Consider the following 16,797-nt stretch of genomic DNA (forward strand, 5'->3'; position numbering starts at 1 on the left):
TGATGAGTCCAACAAGGAAGAGAGCAACAGAGACCGCGGTGAACTCAAACAGAGAGGAAAGTGGAGAATAGAGGCCAAAACCTAAAGAGGGAATTCAATTTCTACTATGTTGAAGGGATTAAAGACAGTGTACTGAGTACTGACTCATCCCTTTATGCGATTAAATTTCACGCACCACCATTGGAGCGTGCTGCTTTTGTTGAAGTGGTTGTGCAGAGTTGCAGGAGTGCTCTGAAATTTCATTATGGGTTGTTGGTCTGTTTTGGGGAGGTTTCTTTTAATGGCTATGGGTTTTGGCGGTGACTGCTTATTTCCTATTTTGTGAAGAAGACCAAGGTGGTGGTCTCCTGTTTTGGCGCGGAGATTATTTTGCACTAGCCTTCCTGCACGCGCGATGCGCGTGTGGAAGGACCGCGCTCGCGCGTGCGTATTGTTCTTCCTCTCTTGCTATGCATGTTTGTAATGTTACTCATGAGTGCAATATAATTTCTGTGTTGCATATTACCTAACTCTTACCCTATACAGATATTATAAAACATGTGTATATGTCTTTAGCAATCCATTAGTAAAAACATAAAACATGCACCGATATATACAAATCTTTACAATAGAAACGTACTTTTTAAAAAGAAACTTCCACAAAGTGCCTATATACATATTTGTTCAATAAAGTAAAGTCCACATGCTCCAATCAACTCCATCTCAGCCATCCATTTGTCATTAGTCGTTGCCCAAACTACAAATTGAGAGTAAAAAAAAAGAACAGAACATTATTAGAAAAAAAAAAAAAAAAAAACGAAACATAAAATAGTGTGTTTGGTTTTTTACTATAAAGTGAAATGGATCTACTAAGTGAAGTACATACCATGAAGTTAGATAATTCCTTTACTGCAACACCTTTGCTCCAATTATTGGAAGAATTCTATAGTGACAGAAAATATTAAATTATTAATTGTATGATTTGACCAAATATAGCATACGAACGAACTCATTATATAATCACCTCAGTATTATGCCTCAACTCCTCAAAACGCTTGATGTAGAACTATTAGGAGAAACACATAATTATTGTGAGTAGGCTTCATAATAGTCCAATATTATACATATATACTTGCTCTTAAGTATCACAATTGAAATTTATAATACCTTAGCTAAAAAGCTGTTTAATTTGTTCACAATGCTTTTGCCTCCTACTCATCCATATTCAAAATTGTAAAAAAAAAAAAAAAAGTAAATAAATTTTTGTGACCATTGAAGATGCATGCAATAAAATGATCAAATTATAGATCTTAATGAATACCTAATGCGCAAAATTGGCTAGAAATATGGCCACACAGTTTTGTTCCGCCAAACTGGCTGAGGCCTCGCTGTGAAAGCACAAATCAATGCTCTCTACGGCCTGCCGATTCGCTGTCCCATCCTAGTCCTTCGGAGGACTCCCGGAGATTTCAGTAGTTGGGGCCAGCGTCAGTACAAAGTCAAAATAGGGTTTTGGCTTACGATTAGCGCAGAGGAACTCGCCTGGTATCGCAATGTTCGAGCAAGGGATCTGGCCCACTGGGACACTGCAGGCATTACCCACACCATTGATTTGTGCTTTCAACTCCCTAACGGTGGCAATGGTTCACCCCTGGCCGCAATTCTTTGCTTCTGGAACACTGCCACCAACACCTTCGATTTCAGGTTTGGTCAAATGAGCATAACGTTGCTGGATATTCTTACCATTACAGGGCTTCCCATCGACGATGAGCCTTATGTACACGGCCAGTTCGACGCCGTCACATTCCCCTCACAGATGATTCAAACCGGCCGTGGCCACCACAGCCGCTCCTACCCTCAATGGCGGACATACTGCTACAAGGAACGCAACGCGACTGGCAGTATTGCCTTCTTGGAATACTGGCTCTGCAAGTTCATTTTCTGCACTTCTTCCAACAAACCCACTGGTCCTTGGGCTTCTCTGGTGACTGCCCTCTACAACGGCCGCCGTGTCGGCCTTAGACAACCGGTACTGGGAGCGCTCTACCGCACCTTTTATCAAGCCACCATGCATCCTTTTGAAGTTAACATTTCTGGCCCCTTCTGGATCCTAGACTTCTGGATACAAGTCAAAAGCAATACAGTTATATATGGAATTCAAATCTAAACCAGATAAGCTTATCAAAACTACTAAAGCACATAGAATGAGGACCACTGGTTTTCAAAATAACATTGATATGACGTTGAGTTTTCCGAGGAATTTCTAAAACATGATTATGTATTTAAATTATCGTTAATCTCGCGTAATTATATTAGTAAATTGAGAAATCTTGTTAAATTTTGTAACCGCATTTGTTGTCATAATTTATGAGAATAATATTTATTAATGTTTCCAAGTGCGGTTAGGAATCGTACTCATGTTGTGGTTCGGGATTATTTATTTTTATGCTAGATTTTTGGGGAAGTATTTATTTTGGTTTTCGAATTTGTTTTTTTTTTTTTTTGAATAAAGGGCTGGTGCGGCTACCCTCAAGCCTTGATTAATGAAACCGTCGAATACAAGGGGGGGACATTGATCCTAAACCCCTGATTACAATAGGCACCTAGAGTACATCCTGAAATAATATCCTGAGTCTCTACTAAACAATTGTATTCAAATACACACCAACTAGCAAAGAACGCGCTCCAGACGGTTCTATTTGCTTCCCAGCGGTGACACAACGGAAAGATAACTCGGTCGACAACTCGAAGACAGCATAGCATAATATCCATTCATGTTGTGGTTCGAATTTGTTTTCTTCACTATACTTGGGTTGTTATATTTTACTGCTAGCTAGCTTATTGCTCCTCCTCACAATAACTTGTGGGTTGCAGTTGAGCCTTTAGCTTGGGAGGATATTACTAGAGCCTAGGAGGCTCTCTTTTCTGTATGGTGACTCTTCCTTTCCCATACTATACTTGTATGCTTAACCAACGAGGCTGGTTCGTTTTTACGAGATTCCTAGTTTTAAAGAAATTTTTTTATGAACTATTGCATGCATTGGTTTTTCAGAAAGATCTAAATGTGGGAAAGTATTAAAGAATTCTTCCCTTTTTATTGTTTTTCCCGAATAATTATTTTTGTCCACTCATGCTAACGTTTTTGCATACTTTCCTCTGGGCCTTTTGGTTTCAAATGCCCAGTTCGCAAAGTTGTTGTTCGGCTTTAGGACTTGAGGCTTAGTAACACTACTGCCATATTTCATTCTTGATGTAATTTCTTTTATTTATTTTAACATGCTCTGAAAACCATGGAATGTTAATTATTAGATGTTTGTAAAATATATAAACCGACTTGAGAATTTCATGGAGATTAAATTGTTGTTGTAGACTTGAAATGTTGTATATGGTAGTATTAATTATCGGTATGGATTTGTATTGATGTATGTTGTTCTTGTGGTGGGGAGCAGGTTGGCTCCAGGAGATGAGGATGAACGTGTTTAGAAGTGTAGATTTTGTTTCTTTTACAGGTTTGGATTGTCCATTTTCAGGGAAAGTTTTGCCGAATTTTCAGTAGAATTTTCTCTAAAAGTGGGCCCACAGTGCCACCTCGGATTTCAGGGTGAATTTCGGGGTGGATCCTGTCACCTGCATTCCCTAGATAACGAGTTTTAAAGTCACTCGCCTCATTGAGAGGCTACTTAAACTTGGAAACCTACATACGACTAAGACTTGAATTAATGACGTTCTACTCCTTCTCCACATCAGGTATGTGTCTTGTCTGTTTTTACTATGATCTAACTAGCATGCCTTTGGTTCTCGTTTTTATGTACTTGTAATTATAAGTGATTCTTCAGAACTAGATCACATGCTGCAACTCTTTGGGGCTAACTGTTGATGTCAATGGTAAAAATTCTGCTATGTTCCTTATATATGCAGGCTTTCGTTTTTTCACAACAAGTGGGCTTAGAAGTGGAGAAGCCCATATCAAACTAAGCTGAAGATCCTTCCCCTTATCAGTACTGTGGGTTATCACAACAATGTGGGCTTAGAAGTGGAGAGGCTCGGATAAAACAAAGCTGAAGATCCTTCCCCTTATTAGTACTGTGGGTTTTGCAATTTTTTATTATTATTTATTTATTAATTTTTATTAAATATAGTACACTCCTGTTAATATTTTGCCGATTCTTAATTGAGCATAAAGGCTCTGATACCAAATATAAGTTTTTAGTCTAACACGTATGCATAAGTATGTTGCACTCAAGTTTAAGAACACAAACTTATCTAGTGCAGAGCCTAGAAGTGTTGACCGCCGAAGTTGGATTGTAGGCCAATGTTGGTGGGTATTATGCTTGGCCTTTTTGGGTGATTTACTTTTTTTGGGCAATGTTTGAGACTTTTGGGCCTAACTCTTAGTGTGAGAGGAAGTGGATTGTCCATTGGGATTGACCCTAATGTTTAGGGTAGCTTTTAGCCTACATTTTATGAAGTGTTTTTACACTTACTTAAAGAAGATCCAAAAACAACACAATTATGTGCATTGGCGAAGAAATTCTCGACTAATTTTAATGTTGTGTAAGAAAACTAGTCATAGTCTTGTAGGCTCACTGAATAAGTGAGCACCATTGTACTAATGAATGATACTAATTTTCCCTTAACTACTTAGCCACTAATTTAAGATGCAAGTATATAGAAATTTATTCTAGGGTCCTTGACCAAAAGCACCAAAATAACAAAAAATTATCCCACTTACCCCAGCAACAGTTTTTTCTTCCCACCTACACAATTTAACAACAAATGACTATTTTGCCCTAAACACAATTAATAAATTACAGCTTCACCACTCAATATCAATCTCTCTGACTCTCTCTCATCCGATCTCTCTCTCTCCTCTCTCCCCCATCTCTCCCAACTGAACTCCGGCTCTCTCTCCTCTGGCTCCGGCGATCGACCCAGCCCTCTCTCTCCTCCGGCTCCGGCGCTCGACACGGCCCCCTCTCTCTCTCCCCTCCAGCTCCAACGTTCGACCCATGCCATCTCCCTCTCTCCTCCAGCTCCGGCGACGACGCAGCAACTCGGAGATAGGAGGAATATACCGGCTTCGTTTGCGGTTTCATGTGGTGTCGTCTTCGTCCTCTCTCTCTCCCGTCCTTGTCCACGCCGGTGTCGTCTCATCCGAGCCAAAACGCTTGAGTATTAACTCTCAGAATCCTTTCCTCTCAATTGCTTCTGGGTATGAACTTTTAGAGTCTTAAAACTATGAACTTAATTCTTTTTTGGTTGGCTTAGAAAATACATGTATATCCCCAGGAAATCAAGAACGGTGCTTGAAAGTCCTTGTGCTTCAAATTTAATTCACCACTTGAGGTGTTTTGGCTCGGGCCTTTAATTATCTCCTTTGCTTGATATTTTTTGTCTCCTTTGCTTTTTCTTTTTCTTTAATTATCTATTGTATGATTGAGCTGCAATCCGGTCTCTTGCTTTTTTTTTTTTTTTTTACTTTGGTAAAATAAGGGGCAGAAGGTGAAGAAGCAAAGAAAAAAAAGTTTCACCGGGGACAATAGACGTCTATTGGGAGGCAGTAGACGTCTACTGGAGGACAATAGACCTCTTGAATTGGTGCAATCTCCTCTTTTTTTCCTTATTTAAAGTTCTATTTGCCTAATTTTAAGAGGATTAGTAACTATTCCGGCAATTGAAATGTCTATTGGGGGGCAATATATGTTTTGAATTGTTGTAATCACCTCGTTTTTTTTTCTTTAGTCAAAGTTTATTTGTCTAAATTTAGAGAGATTAGTTCCCATTCCGACTATCTAAAATTCTATTGGGGGGCAATAGACGTCTATTGGGGGGCAATACATAGCTGATAGTCATCTATTGGGGGGCAATACATGGTTGATAGTGGTCTATTGGGGGGCAATAGACATCTATTAGGGGGCAATAGACTATTGGGGGGCAATAGAGGTATATTGCCCCTCTATTGGGGGGTAATAGATGTCTATTGGGGGTAATAAACCTTTCCGGTGAGGTTTTCAAAAATTCCTGTGGGCGGCGACCGGTGACCGGAATCCGGCGAAAGTTGGACAGAATCCGGCGGCCGGTGACCGGCTCCGGCGAAGTCTCCTATGGTTTCTCTTTCTTCCATTTTCTCTCTCTCTCTCTCTCTCTCTCTCTAAATAACAAAGGGATTAAGGGTAAAATGGTATTAAAAAAAATTTAAAAACAAAAAAAAAATCTTAATGGAGTATTAGGGAAGACTCCCTTAGAGTGTATTGCGTAAGAGAAAATTAAAAAAACTTAATGGGGTTAGTAGGAAAAAAATCCCTAAAAATAGGGTAAATGGATAAAAACCCTTTATTTTATGTGTCGTTTTGGCTTTAGAATTAATAATATCTCTTTAAAAAAAAATAAAAAAAATACCCAAGTCATTATACTGATTTAGTTGTCAAGAATTGAGTATACTTATTTATGTACCGTTCTGACTTTATCAATCTAATATACTTTTATCTCTTAAAAAAAAAATTAATTTACATTTTGTGGAGAAATTTTTCCTTCCTACAGTAGAAAAAGTGTTGGATGTCCATTTTGACACCATTTTAACGGCAATTAGACCAAAAATGGAGGTACTATATGGAGTGCTTTTTTCAAGTACTACATTGATTACTTTACGAATCTATATACCAAACCGGTCGCAGCGTAACTGCATAAGGTTTATGTATGTCCCATGACTCGTGAGGACAACCTTTAGTTTTTATATATATTTTTTTTTTTACTATTCATTATGCTTCTCTCCTATAAAGATGTAGCCTCCACAGATGCAGAAATGCTGGAACTCGGGTCTTCTGAAATCTTTGCTTCAGCCTTACGGACTCCAACCTCGGCTTCAATGATACATGAATCATTCACAAGAAACCCATTTCTTTGGTCACGGAGAAGAATTAGAGGGGCTAATGATTGGAATCCAAACTCACTCTCATGAATACCGAATACATGTACAGTTCCTGCAAATTAGGGTATCAAAAAACAAAAAAACATTAATCAAGAAGCATATCTCTTCATGAGGTAAATCAGAAATTATAAAAATAATCAAAGCTAGTTCAGTTGAAATACTTCAATGAGTTCAATCATGACTGCAGAAGAATGAATTTGCTTTGAGTTTTGACAGTTAATACAGTTGATACCAGTAAGCTTCTGTTGACAAAAGTGGTCAGTGACTTGCTATTTTAAAACAATTTTAGTACAACATTTTTCATTAACAGAAGTAAACCATCAATATAGAAATACTGCAAATAGAGAAGGAATCTAAAGTAAGACCGCAAACCCATCTATAAATTTACACTATATTCGGTTAATCAGCACACAATAGAATAAAATAAAGAGAGCTGTTATATTTTCTGGTGTATCAAGAAAAATAGAAGAAAAATTGTAGAAAAAGGAAATATTAAGATTGTCAAGGATTTGGGAAATGGTCATTCCTCGAGTGTTACCTAGAAGGGAGGCATCATATAAGAGCAAAGCAAACGAACAAAAGTTTCTATAGATTTATTTTTGATGAAAAAAAGTAGGAGAAGTTTCTATTTTCTCCAAAAGGGATCTCCTTCATGATAGGTACCACTTTCTTCTTCTCCAAGGAGTCTTATGTCTTGACCAAACAAGAAAACAAATTCCACTCTTTTCTCAAACTAGTGCTCTATTTGAGAAAATACAAAATTGCTATTACAAGGGCTCAGAAGACTATCATTTCATAACAAAGTAGAAACTAAATTTTTAAAACTGTAATCAGAAATAATCATTTTTTTGCAGTAAGCGTGACTGTGTGAGACAAAATCAAAGCACAATGTCCATAAAAGGATGCAACAAACACCATCACAGCCATTAAATTAGCATTACCATAAATGACTAGACAACTAAGAAAAAACACAGGCATAAATGTATAACAAAACAAATAGAAAATAAGTACCTTTTGTGAATGACTTGCTGTAATCAACTTGATTAACCATGGTTAAGCTGAATCGGGCATATCTAGACCATCCATAAGGTAATTCTGAAGAATCTGGAACTTCCAAGTACACCGACAGATGGTTTGTGTTGTTTCCCCTTGGGTAAATAAGAATCCGCCTGACCACACCAAGCAAGGGGAAACTATAACATGGCACAAAGTATAAAAAACTGAGCATATCAAATAGTAGGAAATACTTGAAAATACCATTTGAAATCACCGATGATGAAAACCTCAGAGTAATGCTTCAAGTTCAACTCAGAGAAGTTGTCGATTTTCCATCTGAAAGTCACAGAAGCAAGATCCTCCCTTTCCTGACTCTCCCCCATTTTCTGACTGTCCCCTGTTTCCGGACTCTGACTCTGACTCTGATTCGCCATTCCCCTTCAAATCCAAAACCATAAATAAGTAAATAACATGTCACCATAACACCAAAAATCACATGATAGAAACTATCTCAGAAGATAACTCTCAAAACCTAGAAACGAGGCGACAAAAACAAACCTGAGCTAAAACAAACCTGTATTGCATGGCTCTAGGAGTAACAAACCGGGGTCGAGTGAACCCACTCTGATCCTCAGCTAGCAAAGGGATACAATGAGGAGGTGGATCAGTAAAATAGTGGCAGCCTGGCTCCATTGTAAGCCCATGTCTGGCTAAAGAATCAGCTACACAGTTCTGTTCTCTATACACATGACGCAGAGAATATCTCCAGTTTTGATTAAGGAGAGCCTGGCAGCTCCTAATCAAGTCAAACTGAGGGTGACTATGGTCCACCTCAATTTCATTCACCATAAACTGTATAGTCTTTATCGCATCGGTTTCCACTTCAAGAGGAAACCATCCAGAATTCCAAGCATATTCCAAGCCAGTATGTAACGCCGAAAGCTCAGCATCAATCACTTTGCCCTTTCCGAAATTTGCCGCAAATCCTCCAACCCATTGACCGTATTCATTTCGGATGACACCACCTCCTCCTATTCTCTTATGCACTGTCCCATCCACGTTAAGTTTGTACCAGCCTTTAGGGGGGCAGCTCCAGGATAAGAACACCTGTTCCTTAGTTTTATAATCTTCCAAAAGTTTCAGTTTCTGATTTTTCTTTCTGTTGGGAGTGATCAAGATTCAATTGTGAAGCTAAATTAGGCAATGCAGTATATAAACAGAACAGAAAAAAAAAAAAAAATCTAAAATTCTAACCCATCAAAGATCAAGATAGAGAATCAAAATAGCAGGCTTCACAGTACTGTTGCTAAATTAGGTTACACAGTAGAGATGAACATAAATTAAAAAAAAAAAAAAAAAAAAAGTAAAACCCAAACCCCACAAAGTTGAAACCAAGAATCGGAATTAGAGGTCAGAGAGACTTACTTTCCCATCGAAGATTCTGAGAAAGAAGAGAGATTGCAGGCTGCGTTGAACAGAGGAAAGTGGAGACTCGAACAACCCCTTTTCACTGTAAGTGTGGAATTATTGTTGTAGTGACTGTGCAGGTTTCTTTGCGCCGATTTCAACCTCCAATTATGGGAACTTTCTTCGTTGGTTTGTCTTCTCTAACAAGGAGAAAGGGCTAGTGTTGTTCCCGTGCGGGCCTTCGCTCGCTCACTTGGGCCTAGTCTGTTTCTCTGTCGCCTATGGGCTTGATGGAAGTTCTATTGACAAAAAAGACGGGCAAAGTTTCCGTCGGTTCGGTTTGGTGCGGTTTGGCCATCTATGGGGTTTTGCTTTCGGGCCTAGTGAATCGAAATAAAACCTAAGAGAACGATATTCACACTCTGTTTTCTTAATGGAACACAAAATTTAAGTTACTAAAAAATGAAACATGGAGTGTGGATTGTAAAATGGGGAGTGTGAATTTCAGTCCCCCATATGATATTGTTCGGTCACTATTTCTCAGTGCTGTAGTACTTGTAGATTACTCTTTGAATAAGAAACTCAGTGTAACAACACTTATATGATATTTGATTCATTAACATTTATACAATATCTAGGGATGGAAAATTTATAAAGAGATTTATGAGTAGTGCTAGGGATCCCAAAACTTTGATTCGAAGCCCCCAACTAATTAACCTAAAGATTAAAGTGCCAAGAACAAAAAAATTCCAAGCAAGATATTTTGGAGGAAGACAACTAGCTAGGCAAGTAAGCAAACATAAGTCGCAAAGAACATCAAAAGAAAGTAGAGGCCAGATTAAAAGGCTTTGACTCCCAAGTCTCCCTCTAATTATTTACCTAGCTAGGGCTACCCTCTTTTTATATGATCACGTGGGCCGTAAACCTCACCATGATACGAATCATGATGTCCAGATAAATGGGATTTCATCAACAATTTTATTTTCATGAAAATATGTTGGAGATTTTTTAGTGAATGCATTAGCTAGCTAGCTTCTCAGTATATATCTTTTCTGATTTAGATAGAGAGGAACATGCAAAAGGAATGTACTGGATCTGCTAGGAAATTCTTTACTTGTTGTGCATGCTGCTAGTGCCTAGATCGACAAGCTAGCCACCGGTAGCTAGTAAAAGGGAGGATACCTAGTTTTCTCCTATATATGAACAGGATCATCGATCGATGATAGAGATTCGTTTCTTGTTGATGATGGAGTAGCTGGGTTAGAAGGTTACTCTAGCGCGCTTACAAGCTTGATAGACCTTTACCATTAAAACATGCATGCACGATTGAGATTCGATTCATGTATAATCCTAATAAAAAACTAAGAGTGCAGAACAATGAACTCTGCAGAGCAATATTCGACCTTTTACGCACTATTGAGCTCCTCCCTCCTTTAATTGGTTTTGGTTAATGTCGTTCCAAACTACGTACTTTATGATCACTAGTGTACAGAAAGAATCTGGAAGCCAGAATAAGTGCTCAAACTTGATCGATTTTTACGCAGTCGTATCATTAGAATTTATCTGCCTTTGATAGATTTATGCAGCTAGTATCTGGGATTTATCTGTATATACATACAGATCGGGTTTCAGTTGCGTCCTCAAGAGTGAGGGTTGATGTAGGAAATTTCCTAGCAATTTCCCTAGCTCGTGACTTTCAACACAGTCGTCCAGTACTTTACCCTAGCTCGATCTTGGCCGTTGACTAAAAACAGGGATCGTTTGTCTTTACTCTTTCATTCTTATAATGGCAGGTTCCTCCATCTCACACTGAGAGTGGCCTATTATTGACACTTTTTCCATGGAGGACTACTTTTCCCAAGGCGGTGGGGTTTCAGTGATTCTCTCACCACAAGTTTATTTCGTACTGGTCCATTCATACTGATACTCCATATCTTGGTGACGGCCGCCCGTTTTCACACTAGGTACAAGTGAACTCCATTCATACTGGTACCCTATATATATATATCCGCTTCAAGTTTCCACACTATGTACAAAGGGAGCTTTGGTATTTGTAACTTGTAAGCATCAATAACTCACTCTCTCTCTCCCCGTCTCTCCTCCTCCACCTCCTTCTTCAGTATAATTGCAATCTTGTAGTGGGAAACAAATGTTATAGCTAGCGCTTAATCAGCCGAGTCTGCAGTCCACTTACTATATTTCTTTTCTTTTCCTTTTTTCGTTTCAGGTGCATGCTTATATCTTTACACAATTTGTTCAATCAGGAACCATGTCTATCCCACAAGCACAACATGTATCACCTTCCGGGATTCAATTAACCACAGCTAGCAGCGATTCAGCAACTGGGATAGGCAACCAATCAGCAGACATCGCCATTGACATTTCAGCTGATTCGGCTCAACCTAACAGACCTTTGTCTTATTTACTAGAACATACAATGAGTAAGTGCCATCTCTAATCTGTCTTCCATTTACGTTATTCATAGTGATATCCATCTACTGTACAATTAAGTTCTTAATTAGTATCTAAAAGTATAAATACAATATTAAGTGGTAGATCGACCGGCTCCATACACCGCTGGTCTAGGCAGCGAGCTGGTCCATTGTATTGATATTTGCAAGGACTCCCCATTAGTCTACCCATCTAATATTAATATACATATCAGTTATTATATATATATATATATATTCTCCAAATATATGAGCAACTTAATTACTCTCTATATGATTAAACCCCAAACAGGAGAAGAATACCTTAAGACACGTGTTGCCCTCTATAAGTATGCACTAAAAGGCGATTGGGAAGCCGCTGAACTAATCTTGAAAAAGGATTGGAGCAGACTTCCACGAGCTAGCATATCTAGAAGATATGAAACAGTCCTTCACGTTGCAGCAGGAACAAGCCATATTCACTTTGTGGAGAAACTGGTCAGCATGATGGAAGTAGAAGATTTGGCACTGCAGGACGTAAATGGAAACACTGCCTTGTGCATTGCCGCTGCGGCTGGATCTCTAGACATTGTCCAATTTTTGATACAAAAGAACAAGTCTTTGCTAACAATTAGGGGCAGTAAAGATATGGCACCAGCCTATATGGCTGCTGTGTCAGGACAGTCCGAAATGGCGTGTTACCTGTACTACGAAAGTAAAAAGATGTTGGAGAAAACCGACCGAGAAAACTTGTTTTTTTCTTGCATCAACAATTGTCTGTACGGTAGGTATACTAAAGTTCATCCTTTTCTATACATGCATTTGAACATTTATGGGTACAGATTCTTTCATATTTTGACATTTTGAAAATATGAAATGATCGAATTAGTATAGTTTTTTCTTAGTTTCCTAAAGGAATAGAAATTTTCAAAATGTCAAAATTGCATTCTTAATTTCTGTGTAAAAATTTCAGATCTGGCCTTTCAGTTGCTAGATGCTGATAAAGCATTAGCGAAGGCACGTACTAGTTCGCAAAAAAATAAAACGGCCTTGCATATCCTGGCTCGAAGACCTTCAGCATTTGGTGGCAGCCAAAGTCCACCAATGTGGCCTAGACTCATTAACTCATGTTAGTGAATTGTTCAAAAATTAGTATTTAGCATCATTACTGCTGACCACGCAGCTTATGTTCTTCAAACTTTTCATGTCAAGTCCTCCCAGGTTTGAAGTTCGCATGCAAAAGAAAGTTGAGAGAAGCTAATGGAGCCCTTCAACTAGTCCACCGCCTCTGGGTAGAAATCTTGAGAGATGAGTATGATGACGTGATGAGGCTAATCAAATATCCTTCAAATTTATTCTTTGACGCAGCGGAATTAGGAAATTATGAGTTTCTGGTAGCGCTTATGAGCTCTTATCCTGATTTAGTATGGGAAACTGATGAAAAAAATCGAACCATAATCCACATCGCAGTTCTGCATCGTCACGCAAGTATCTTCAATCTAGTGCATGAAATAGGCTCAATCAAAGATGTCATCGTGACATACAAAGATGTTCAGGGTAACAACATTGTGCATATGGCTGCAAAATTAGCACCTCAAAATCAATTGAATCTCGTGTCAGGCGTAGCTCTTCAAATGCATCGAGAGTTGGTATGGTTTGAGGTACTTCTCATGCTTGATGTTTTAATAATGATCATCTAGGTAAAAACGAGGTAATAATTGCATATATGCAAGTACACTAAGAAAACTATACTAATTCGATCATTTCATATTTTCACATTCATTCCTTGGTTAATTACTGTTCTTTATATATCTCTGATGTGGCAGGAAGTCAAAAAGATCGTCCAACCTCAATACATCGAGATGGAAAACAACGAAGGAAAAACACCTCAAGAATTATTTACTGAAGAGCATACGGTGTTAATGCGTCAAGGAGAAAAATGGATGAAGGACACTGCAACTTCATGCATGCTCGTTGCGACTATTATTGCAACCGTTGTGTTCTCAGCTGCACTTAGCATACCGGGTGGCACAAATGATCATATTGGAAAACCAAACCTTTTGAAACAGAAAGCCTTTCTAGACTTTACCATAGCTGACGAAGTAGCACTCTTTTCCTCTTCAAATGCAATGTTGATGTTCTTGTTCATCCTTACCTCGCGGTATGCAGAAAATGATTTCCGAAAGTCCTTACCCTTGAAGTTGATGGCAGGACTCACTAGCCTCTTCATATCTATAGCATCAATGATGATGGCTTTCAGCACTGCCTTCTATCTATCATGTCAATACGAATCAAAATGGGTATCAAATTTTACATTTTTATTTGCATTTCTCCCAATTGCTTTGTTTGCGCTTATGAAATTTCCTCTTGTGTCCGACATGTCCTCTTCTATATTTTGCCCAAGTCTACTATTTCAGCCGTGGAAACACATGCTCTACTAGAAGTGGAGCTGAATGCTGTACAATAATTTGGTCACTAGCAGCTACAATAATGTACATATATGTATTCTAGCTAGCATATGGAGTTGTAATTTGATTGATCATCGTATTTTGTACTATGAATGCATAAATGGATGAACATGTTGTACAAAGTTAAATGCAATCTTTGTGACAAAAACAAGTTCTAGCGTCCACCAAGGAGCTCTTTAAGGTCATCTAAGCAACAGTTCTTTATCTTCTAAAATCTTAGCTTTAGCCTTATGAGGTACGACCTTGGCTTCAAGGATCCATATATCATTTACAAGACACTCATTACCATGATCAGAAAGCCAACTGAGAGGAACTAAAGATTTGAAGCCACAGTCACTGTCACAAGCATTGAACACATGTACAGTATCTGCAAATCAAAATAAAATAACACAAAAAATAATAATAAAAAAAATGAAGAAACCAGGCATGCAGAATTGCAGATGACTTTGCCAACAAGCTTCAAGTTGCTTATATCCAAAAAACTTTCACAGGAGTGAACGATTAATCTGCAGACTGGAAGTCATGGGAGGATATGTGATACTAAATTAACCGGGAACCCAGTCCATGAATGTACACTATGTTTCATTTTCAGGAAGAAATTAAAAGGAAGAATAGAGCAATGTTTTGTTTGTGATTGCCTGCTTGGTTACTCTGAGGAATTGAAGAAAAACTATAGTAAAAAAAAAAAAAAAAGAACCATGTGAAATGCCCTTTTGAGTCAGAAATTTTTGAGTTTCCCCCATAACAGTATGTAACATAAAATCAGACAAACAAAATGAACACTAAGATAAGATAATGTGATTTCTATAATTCTCTGTAAAAGAAACATGCCCCATATTTGAAAGTCAATTTATTATTCTAGCTCCTCTCTAATCGCTTGTCCAGACCAAAAAGATAAAACAAAACTATAACTCTTCAGAGCCAGACCAAAAGAAAATACTTCCTTTCTTCACCTAGCTGTATTACATAAAATAAAGGTCTAAAATTATTACTACAACGAAGATCCATAGACTACGGTTAACAGATTGTCACTTGATAAGAGGGTTTTAGTAGTGAAAATATAAAAATGTCAAATAATCATACAAGATCTCATTCTTATGCAGCTACTGTCAGACTGAATGAAACCCAAACCCCCAATAACAGTATGCAAGAATCACTGGTTCCATTTAATAAATTAGACTATTTTCCACATAATGACCGAAGCAACCATAAATGTGCCATGGAAAAATGGAAAACAAAGTACCCTTTGTTTTTGATTCGCTGGGTTGAAGTTGATTAACCACTTTGAAGCTGAATTGTGCACATCTAGACCACCCCTGAGGCAATTTTGAAGCATCCGGGACATCCAAATATGGTGACAAGTAATCCACAACATGCCCCTTCAGATACAGAAGGATCTGCCAGACCAAACCAGTCAAGTCCAAAACCATAACACATATCATAAAGTATGTAACTTTAAAGCATGTGACTAGTAGTAGATACTCCAAATTACTATTTAGAATTGCCGATGACAAAAATATCAGAGTAATACTTGGAGGCGGTATCCAACTTAGAGAAGTTTTCAATTTTCCACGTGAATGTCACAGGTGCAAGATCATCCCCTTCCTCAACTTTCTGATTCTTCAATTTACGAAGAGACATCAACCTGGTTCGAGCAACCATAGACTGATCCTCATCTAAAATCGGTTCACATGCATGGAGTAGGGATGCTAAAACAAACCTGTATTGCTTGGCTCTTGGAGTAATAAACCGGTGTCGAGCGAACCCACTCTGATCCTAAGCTAGCAAAGGGATACAATGAGGAGGTGGATCAGTAAAATGGTGGCAGCCTGGCTTGAGTAAGTCCATGTCTGGCTAAAGAATCAGCTACACAGTTCTGTTCTCTGTACACATGCTGCAGAGAATATCTCCAGTTTTGATCAAGTATAGCCTGGCAGCTCCTAATCAAGCCAAACTGAGGGTGATTATGGTCCACCTCGATTTTTCATTCACCATAAACTGTATAGCCTTTATCGCCTCGGTTTCTACTTCAAGAGGGAACCATCCAGAATTCCAAGCATATTCCAATCCTGTATGTAACGTGGAAAGCTCAGCATCAATGGCTTTGCCCTTTTCGAAATTTGCTGCAAATCCTCCCACCCATTGCCCCGTATTCATTTCGGATGACACCACCTCCTCCTATCCTCTTCGCCCTATGGGCTTAATGGAAGTTCTATAGACAAAAAAAAAAAAAAAAAAAACAAAACAAAAAAAAAGAAGGCCAATCCCATGTTCGGTTTGGTGCAGTTCGGCCATTTAAATTTTGCTTTAGGCTAAAACTTGTATAATATTCACTCTTTATTTGTAGGGGAAAATTTCATGAATAGAATTATGGTCAATTCTAACATTTCGTGAATTAATTTTTGTTAAAATCAAAACGGTACATCACTTTCAAAATTTCGATCTAATTTTGGTACATGCCGTCAATAACACTGTTAGTGTCATGCAATTATTTATTTTTGAAGGGGTAATTTAGTATTTTCACTATTTTTTCTCTCCGTCTCTCTATGGGAACTTCTTCCTTCCTCTTCCTTGTCGTTAATCTTCCCAC

General features: G+C 38.3%; 2 protein-coding genes and 1 long non-coding RNA gene across 5 annotated transcripts; 1 reads left to right on the top strand and 2 right to left on the bottom strand.

Annotated features, from left to right (window-relative positions):
• Positions 1–6,564: 6,564 nt before the first annotated feature.
• LOC133734030 (uncharacterized) lies at positions 6,565–9,490 on the bottom strand. The gene is made up of 5 exons (XM_062161692.1): positions 9,329–9,490; positions 8,478–9,062; positions 8,165–8,341; positions 7,919–8,076; positions 6,565–6,959 (listed from the first exon to the last, which is right to left on the bottom strand). Exons 1-5 carry the CDS (start codon positions 9,334–9,336, stop codon positions 6,751–6,753), a joined length of 1,137 nt encoding a protein of 378 aa, XP_062017676.1. The 5' UTR covers positions 9,337–9,490; the 3' UTR covers positions 6,565–6,750.
• Positions 9,491–11,258: 1,768 nt separating this feature from the next.
• LOC133727815 (uncharacterized) lies at positions 11,259–14,185 on the top strand. Of its 3 annotated transcripts, none has more exons than XM_062155218.1 (6): positions 11,259–11,370; positions 11,538–11,751; positions 12,053–12,523; positions 12,713–12,868; positions 12,952–13,400; positions 13,566–14,185. In XM_062155218.1, the coding sequence occupies exons 2-6, from the start codon at positions 11,580–11,582 to the stop codon at positions 14,178–14,180; spliced, it is 1,863 nt and encodes a 620-aa protein (XP_062011202.1). In that variant the 5' UTR covers positions 11,259–11,370; positions 11,538–11,579; the 3' UTR covers positions 14,181–14,185. The 3 variants fall into 3 exon arrangements, with proteins under 3 accessions (XP_062011202.1, XP_062011203.1, XP_062011204.1); XM_062155219.1 differs by having other exon boundaries at positions 11,348–11,370; positions 11,575–11,751; XM_062155220.1 differs by lacking the exon at positions 11,259–11,370 and having other exon boundaries at positions 11,401–11,751; positions 12,961–13,400.
• A 250-nt stretch (positions 14,186–14,435) lies between these two features.
• Positions 14,436–16,318, bottom strand: LOC133727816 (uncharacterized). The gene is made up of 3 exons (XR_009855367.1): positions 15,700–16,318; positions 15,451–15,604; positions 14,436–14,574 (listed from the first exon to the last, which is right to left on the bottom strand). It is a non-coding gene; the product is annotated as an uncharacterized LOC133727816 (long non-coding RNA).
• Positions 16,319–16,797: the final 479 nt, after the last annotated feature.

This window comes from Rosa rugosa, chromosome 2 (genome assembly GCF_958449725.1).
Source record: "Rosa rugosa chromosome 2, drRosRugo1.1, whole genome shotgun sequence".
Classification (NCBI taxonomy): Eukaryota; Viridiplantae; Streptophyta; class Magnoliopsida; order Rosales; family Rosaceae; genus Rosa; species Rosa rugosa.

What these genes read in the sequence shown, in the direction of transcription:
- LOC133727815 (XM_062155218.1), top strand. Translation starts at nt 11,580, where the DNA reads ATGTCTATCCCACAAGCACAACATGTATCACCTTCCGGGATTCAATTA. An exon ending in TTTACTAGAACATACAATGA is followed by an intron (nt 11,752 to 12,052) that starts GTAAGTGCCATC and finishes AACCCCAAACAG; the next exon opens with GAGAAGAATACCTTAAGACA. An exon ending in GAGAGTTGGTATGGTTTGAG is followed by an intron (nt 13,401 to 13,565) that starts GTACTTCTCATG and finishes CTGATGTGGCAG; the next exon opens with GAAGTCAAAAAGATCGTCCA.
- LOC133734030 (XM_062161692.1), bottom strand. An exon ending in ATCATCGGTGATTTCAAATG is followed by an intron (nt 8,077 to 8,164) that starts GTATTTTCAAGT and finishes TGGTGTGGTCAG; the next exon opens with GCGGATTCTTATTTACCCAA. An exon ending in CAGCAAGTCATTCACAAAAG is followed by an intron (nt 6,960 to 7,918) that starts GTACTTATTTTC and finishes CCTAATTTGCAG; the next exon opens with GAACTGTACATGTATTCGGT.